The 8,206-nt window shown below is 38.4% G+C and overlaps 1 protein-coding gene across 1 annotated transcript in view; it reads left to right on the top strand.

The window, feature by feature from the left end:
• The first annotated feature begins 4,611 nt into the window (after positions 1 to 4,611).
• Positions 4,612 to 8,206, top strand: part of LOC141908033 (disabled homolog 2-interacting protein-like) — a 62,157-nt gene continuing 58,562 nt past the window's right edge. Inside the window, exons 1-2 of the mRNA XM_074797811.1 lie at positions 4,612 to 4,704; positions 5,611 to 5,755. Coding sequence (XP_074653912.1) covers positions 4,696 to 4,704; positions 5,611 to 5,755 — 154 coding nt within the window. The 5' untranslated portion in view covers positions 4,612 to 4,695. The remainder of the gene's footprint in view (positions 4,705 to 5,610; positions 5,756 to 8,206) is intronic.

The raw sequence follows: 8,206 nt of genomic DNA, 5'->3' as shown, positions 1-8,206 counted from the left end.
GCCATCTACCGGTGTAAAACTATTGACCAATCACAGCCGTTGTTACCGCTCTATTTATAGAACAATTAAACATGGCGTCCACGATGTGACAAGTGTCTGCTATTCCATCGTTTTAAATGTTTTATCGCTCTCTATGGAGTACTGGATTATGAATTTAACTCACATATAAAATGGAGGAATTACAATCTCAAGAAAAAAACGCCAGAGATGCAGTTTTTCCCGCTAGAATTGAAGGCTGGCTGAATGTTTGGGGTGAGTTTGTTGACTTACTTCCAGAAACATAGTCTGAGTTAATACTGTTCAGTTTTTTTTGTTCGGGGCTCAGTTCACGAAAAAGAAAAATGTGAACTGTCAAGTCGAAACTGTCAAGTTGTGAAATTTTGTTTATTTTAAGTAATGATAAATTACAGCTAGAAAAGACTGATGTGAACTTAACTTAGTTGGTTATTCTTGAGGTTGAGGCACAGTGAGTTGATGAGACGAGTGGCCAGTCAGTCCTACGGCTACTGCGGCCCAGTGCAGGGTGTCTTAGGTTTAAACAATGTACCTTACTTTGAGTTGAACATACTCATTTTGACTACATACAGTCAAACATTGAAATAGGACTAAGTGTCGTAATACTGTTAGCCTATGTGTATTTGCCGGGTTAGCCTAATAAAATTACTGATTAATAACAAAGTCACGGTGGTAGGTTGAGGAGAATACCTATAGAAAATCCCACACTTAGGATGAAAAATAATGTCAAAAATGTTCCCTAGTAGTCTATTAAATGTTTTGACCTTATCATAATAGTCATGTTCAAGTACACTCTTCAGTCATCTTTATTTTTCTTTTCGAAGTGTTGGATTTTCTTTATTATCGTCGCAACAAGCACAGAGTGTTTCATCAATGGTTATGGTAGGCGAGAGGCCTAGTTAATCGTGTTGGTCTATAGTCTAGAATAGCGCCCAATCTTATGGATTACCCCTTCAGGAACAATGGCTATATACTAGACTAGCTATTGTTTCACGATCAGGTATTTTACAAACCGGGTATAACTGAATCCTATTTCGATTAGCAATGCTTAACATCATTGATTAGGTCACTCATTAAATAGATCATCCTAGCCAAAATTTTTATGCTTATACAGACAGCATAAACATAGCCTGTATATATGCAATACATATTGAATAGATTATCCCGGTGCTTACGCAGTCCGCTACAGAGGCTTCTATTTATCTGTACACGAGATACTATGATTCGTTTAAACTGTAATTAGTTCAAATACAGCCTAATGAGTAAAGCTGCTTTGCAAATATATCTATTCTACTTAGTTCAGGCCAATTATGTATAGGCCTATCTATGTATTTCGTTAGTGTCACCTATACTGTTACACTATTATTAGGTCAGTAGTAATATAATAATCGATGTAAACACTGACATATTAATTAACACGAAGTGTCACTTTAAACTAGAAACACACGAGGTGTATCGGTAAAATGCTGATCGAAATGAACTTCATTCGAATCATGCCTGCGCAACTGCCTTTTATTTTTGATTCGAGCTCTTGTTATTTGGACAAGTTCTAGCCAGCAGGAAATGAACCCCTTTCAATCTTCGATTTCAATAGAGCTTAATTTTGGACGGTCTTTTATTATGAGTTCTAGTGTATTGTCCGATTTGCTAATTTGATAGTCGTGCCTATTGAATTCAAATGCAATGTACCAAAATACCCGGCAGCAGATATCTAAAATTGATGTCGCTCTGACCTCGTTTTCACTTTCTCGTCAGTGGTTTTATGTCCTACATGTAGTTGATGTGGCGACCTATAAAAAAGGAAGTATTTTATCTCATTTTTTGTCGGCCAGTAAAAATGTCACATCGGCTTTAGGTCCTCCTAGCATTCGAACAAAGATGCGTTAAGAATATTGAGGGGGATAGTTGGATAGTTGATGAAACAGGTAGGCCTATCCTACGTGTCCTTAAATTCCTTGAATACCTTTAAATTCAGGAAATAAAATTTAAGTGGTTAAATACCCTTACATTCTGAACTTTCCCCTCACATCTTTACAATCCCCCTTCAATTCTGAAGTTCTGTCTTTTTTTCAATGCAATATGTGAATGCAACCCTGTGCTTATGCATGTAGTCCATTGACCAATGCAATTTTGTCATATTTTAAAAATGCTGGTAGTTAACACGGACATGACTAAAGGATAAAGGATATTCAAAGTCCAAGGAAGATCTTTGTCCTTCTTCCAGATCCTGATTTCACTCATTCACACTGACAGTGTATTGCGATACTGTATTGACAGTGACTATCATCAAGACCTAGGTTACTTTCACCTTGGAGTAATCATTCAGTCTGATTACTTCAAGCTTTCACTTCATGCTTTTCATCGCCATTTGTCACGTTGTGACAAGTTTGTCGCCATATCGCACAGTCTCGTCGGGTGTCTCCACTCAGAATTCTTATATTTACCAATGATCTTGTGCTTTTCCTGCTATATTCAGACGATGTATCATTTCAAGATGGCTTATTTCAGGCCATGCAAGGGAGATTAACTGAGGTCAACAACCATATATTATCGGAAGCAACTAACTTATCTTACTGTATACCATATGAGGACTATAACTGTAAAAGTGTTTCATCTAATAGATTGTATTATAAACAAATTAAATGGCTCGGTTTATGTTGTATTCATGGATATTTTCAGTACCGAAGTACATTAGAGGCTTAATTCCAATCCAGGGTCCTGTTGTAGCATGTTATACCGGAATTCGATAAAACATTCGGCAATTATTGCTTTTTTTTCAAATCTGCACATTACTCCCACACGGGCATTCTCTCCCTCTCGCGCAGTGTTTTTCCGTTATTGGTTGGAGCTGTGTTTTATAATTAATGATTTTCCAATAATTCCGATGCCCGTCTACTTAAACCTATATCTCTGAAATAGAACGCACAGTTTTGTTAATTATTCATGATCGATGGATTTTAATCTACTGCCGATATTATTAAACTATTCAGGCGCCGTTCTACGGGGGCTGAAGTTTGATAACGCGGAACTCTTACACGATGTGATGCTATTTGATTCAAAATTTCGTTAAAACGAATGGAAAGAGCAGGTCAGAATCAGTACTGGTTGTCCTGCATGATGATATCATAATCAGTTACTGGTTTTCCTGCAGGATGACATCAGAATCAGTACTGGTTGTATCAGAATCAGTACTGGTTGTCCTGCATGTTGAGGTTGTCCGAACAATTCAATGCTTATCTAAGAAATTCATTATTAGGGCCTATTTCATTAGACTAAGACTCCTCGATTCCATAAAAAATGGAAATAGAAAAATAGAAAACTCCTTCTAGATGAAAAATACTTATGAAAGTGCTTGAAACTCCTTTAATTTGAACGAAACGCCAGCATGTCCTTTCAAAATCCTTCAATTTTGAGAAATAGCCAATAAGTACAATTGGAAATTTAAGATGTTATATAGTAACATAGTACAAGTTATATATTACCTAAGTCGCTACAGTTGGGACCTGGATTCATACTGAAAGGATAGGAATTCGCTTACAAAACCACCAGAGATGCAGACGCTTCCTTGAAATTTGAAAACTCCTTATATCCAGGAATGACCGATCTGTATGGACCCTTCTATTGCTTTCATTGTATCTTGTCTTCATAATAGACGGACTAATGCATGTAATGATGTAGTTATTTGAAAGTTCACTTAGTTTGTTTAGATGGAAATTCCAGCTGCCTCGATGTTTTATACCGAAGACGATTAGATATCTTTTAATCGCTTGACTTTCAGGGGGAACTATTATCGACAGATTCACTGCGGTTAAAAATCGACGTATACCGTGAAATACTTCAGATAGTTTGATTTATCTCAAATCTAGAAAGATAATCAGTCTGGAATCAGTTCTGTTTAAGTGGAGTATTATTTGTGTCCTTTTTATGAACGGAGCTTTCTAGACACATTTCCCCCTGCATTTCCAGATCGATCAACGTTTAGGTTCTACCAGTAGTAGAGTAAGGTTCCGGTAGTAGAGTAGGGTTCGTTAACTGTTGATTGAAAATTACAAATGGCGAGCGGTTTCACTCGAAGGGGGGAGGGGAGGGGGAGAGATTGGCAGGGAAGAGTTTACCCTTAACACCTGTATACATAACAGTCATATACCAAGTAATACATATCATGTTATACATACATGTGTATGATAAGTGCCATGAAATCTTATAGGTAGATTTCACTTACACGGAGAAACAGTTTCTACTGAAGTTAAATTATCCGCGATTTATTGTCTGATCTTCTTCGAGCTAAATGTTTTTAGCGTTTAGTTCTTTCGTATTCCTCTTGTAAGAAATCAACATCTTTCTTTTTATAAATCTTTTTGTATAAATCGTGAGTTTTGAGAATTCACACGCGGTCGCACGAGTATTTTTGGCCCTGAACAACTGTTCACACGGGTGCCAAATGGGCCCGTGCCTATTTGGGCACGGACAAATTTGGCCCAAACCAACTTAAGAAAAAAAGCGAAATTAGATACGGCAACGAAGTGTTGATTTATTTCTTGTTTTTTTCTCTTTTCTATAGATGTTGATCCAGCCGTTGCTAAGGATTTATTCGACGACGGTAAAACGCCAGTAACGATTTGGGAGCCGCATTTCTGCGTTTTATGGCAAGATGAACGAGCCTTCAATACTCGATACAGAATGGAGAAGGTGATTTATCTTTCGCAGTTATAATAATATTCTTCGACGATCTCACCCTCGCTGCATTTCATGGCGTGTTATTTTAGGATTTCGTTAAGTCCTACTATCCGTACTAAGGGTGGGCCCTCCGTATATGGGGAACTGTCTTCTTTTTAAAGCCAGTTCGATTCGCCATTTAGAAATCCAAAAATAGGCTTCAAAATATAGAGAATCCCACACTTATACAACGAGAAAGATCAATCAAATCCTAACGCAAATTCGTGAAGTGTTCCATATTTTCCCATAACCGTTGGTTCAGAAGATTGTTCTGAACCAACTTCAGAAAAATCTGACGAACAAACTGAAGAACAATCTTTCAATTGGTTGGAAGATTGTTTGAAAGAACTGGAACCGAAATTTCCAATTATGTACTTCGATTAAGTTCTGTAAATCCGAACGCCTATCACATACAGCTATATCCATACTTCAATATCTGATTTCAAAATAAAACGCCCTGTTTCACCCCCTGCAGGTGTGGTGGGTTTGTAAGAGACAACCGAATTAAAACATATCAGACAAAATCTACCAATTAAGGGTCAAACAAAACCTTTTTTAAGGTTAGAAAAGATTGATAATCCACCAATCGATAGCTTATAGGAAGCTTTTTCGTTATGTCAGTGTGTGATTCTCTATATATAGTCACAAGGCGGATATAGTGTTTCATCAATGGTTATTAGGTTTGCGAAATGCAGGGCAAAAATGCTTGCTGTATTAATACAGATTATCCGTTCGTGCAAATTTTCTCGAAACCATTTTCCCCGGTTTCTCTCTGATCTACGCCTTTTTAAATGCATAGCAGACGACGACGACGTCCCCTCTGACCGTCGTCTCATGAATATAAACGAATACAGGCGATGATGATATTTTCGTTTCTAGGCCGCCGATGAACACCGTCCGTCCTGTAGTCTGCCGCGTATAAGATTGGACGACGGTAAAGAGGCCTTCGATCAACGATGGGGCTACGAGAATATGGAGGCGATCGCCGAAGCCATGTTAATCTATTCGCCGCTCGCAGCCGGTGGTAAGTTCGACGATCTTTTTCTTTTCGATCTTGTACTGGATTTTTTTTTTCAGCTAATGAAGAAGTGTCCGGCAGCATTTAGTCGGTTTAATTCCAGTTGAATCGCCGGGTTTTGTAACTGGTCGACGTTGCTGAGTCAGGATCGAGTGATTGAGGATGGTTAGATCCACTGAGGAAATCGTACGGCTGTAATAAGCGGTCGTCTGGATTTAGTCAGTGATCCCGTGTAATTTATCATTATACATTGAGCAGGTTTCGGATTCTGTGTCTTGATGCCGTCGTGTTGCGATCCCTGCGATTGAGGGCGGATGAAGATCGTAATAATTGAAGTAACCGGAGTGACTCTACAGGGTTTAACCCTTTCAGTGCTGACTAATTAATACCCTATAGTGCTGAAGATAATTTGAAAATTCTGAAAAATTCCACCCTAGTGTATTGAATAACGGGAAAAGCACTATAGTGTGTCTACACCCTGGCGCGGTATATCATTAGTTACTAATATTTCACTATGTTTGACAGGGGCTGCCATCTTTCATGAGAGATAATTAGTAATTACTAATTAAATCAATACACCGCAGTGCGGTGCACTAGCAAAATCCATCACTGATTCGTACACCGCACTGCGGTGTAGACGCACTGAAAGGGTTAAGGGGTTCTTACCGTGGCAGTGTCTCTCGATGCTATCTGGTTCAAATCCTATCTCAATGACTATTCTTCATTTTTCCGTTGGTTAGACATCAGGAAAAAAGTTCAAGGGCTTATGCTGTTTGTCAGCAACCAGTGTCGAAGGTTGGGGGTCCTCTTACAGAAAATTTTTAAAAACCAGAAACATCTGTGCGTTATAACATATTTTAAAGACAGGATCAGCACTAATTGTCTATTACAGTTTTTGAACCATTTCTTCCTGTCTGAACATGTTAAACTGAAAGACATCAAATACATTTTTAAGTTGGGACTTCATATCTTTCAACAATGGCCCAATATTTGTCCAGGCATCAGTTAAGACTGGTAAAAACCTTGAAGGTAATTGTGTGCCTACAGCGAGTAAGCTGACCTTATGTAGGTCTCAAAATTTTTTATTTTCTAGACTCATCTTATGATGCCTTATCATAGAAAAGAAAGATGTCTTTTTTGTCCACAAAAAATATTCTCATCAACAAAAAAATTTCAATGCTTAGTGCGCGATATCAATGTTGTAAGTGTTAACAATATGGGTTCTTAGTGGCAAAGTCTCTAGTCCCTGCGCGCACGGTTTTGATCTTACAATAGGGAATTTCCCTGTTATCTATTTGGCTGGTAAATTTCGTTTGATTTTTTGATTGAGTGTCCCATACAGACCCACCACACCTGCCGGGAGCGAAACAGGGGGTTTGATTTTGAAATCGAAGAACAAACAGGTCGAGTTAACAGAATTTTTTTTTTTTGTTATGCGCGCACGGTTTTACTGTACGTGTAAGTATCGCGGTTTCGAATGATAACCTCGTTGACGTTCGTATCATTTGTCAGTGCATCGATTTTATCATCGATTCTCGTGACAGTTCCGGCGGTCGTCGCCGTCCTCGATGTCCGTCCATCTCTGTACGGATCAGTTTCAGCTTCGTTGAGTAGAATGATAGAGAACGCGTCCCGATCTAGAGTACGAGCTATCCTATATGACGGGTTATTATTGGAACGTCTAGCGATATCACTTCCCAGCTGGTAAAAGTTGCGCAGCTCGTGATGTTTCGATTGAAATCGCGTTCGTTTTGTCATATCACAATTTCGGGGCTTCGTTCCGTGGTCTCAACCTGAGTCTAAAAAAAACTACGAGAAAAACTTTCTGCACACTTACTAATCTTTTACGCTCGGTAAAAGAGCACAAATTTCACAACGTACAATAAGGACTACAATCTTAAATCTTTTATGATAGTTTTTATCCAAATCTGGGTGTATTAAATCAAGCAGCCAACAAAATTAACCCTAATCAGTCGATTTCCTAAACTGTTTATTCAACTGACTTTTTGATTCTGCTATGACTATTCGATTTCCGATTTCTAAATCTTTATACCCTGTTAATGCTCTTGGAAGCTGTGGTAGATTTGTGAATCAAATCGCACTGAATGAAAAGAATAAAAGGGACAGTTTCCACATCTAAGAAATGATAATTCTTGAAATCAGTTTTAATGTATTAGATCAGTTACAATATAACCATAATCGAGGCTTAACCTGACTTCATCGTCAATGTCAACTATCCGGAACCAGTTGCTATCAACTTCGGAGTCGAGGAAATTCGACTTCTTTCTGTCATGCGATAGAGCTTTCATGTCTGACATTCATTAGCACCGAATCAATTGATCTCCTCTGCCTTTTGCCCCATGTGAGAAAATCGCTCGGAAATCTTCGCGTCAAGCCGAGGTCTTGTATTGGTGATATGCCGCGTTGAGAAATGTCCTGATCGTTTATGAAAGAGAT

The sequence above is a fragment of the Tubulanus polymorphus genome, chromosome 7 (assembly GCF_964204645.1).
Source record: "Tubulanus polymorphus chromosome 7, tnTubPoly1.2, whole genome shotgun sequence".
Classification (NCBI taxonomy): domain Eukaryota; kingdom Metazoa; phylum Nemertea; class Palaeonemertea; order Tubulaniformes; family Tubulanidae; genus Tubulanus; species Tubulanus polymorphus.
This window is presented reverse-complemented; position numbering and strand designations above follow the sequence as displayed.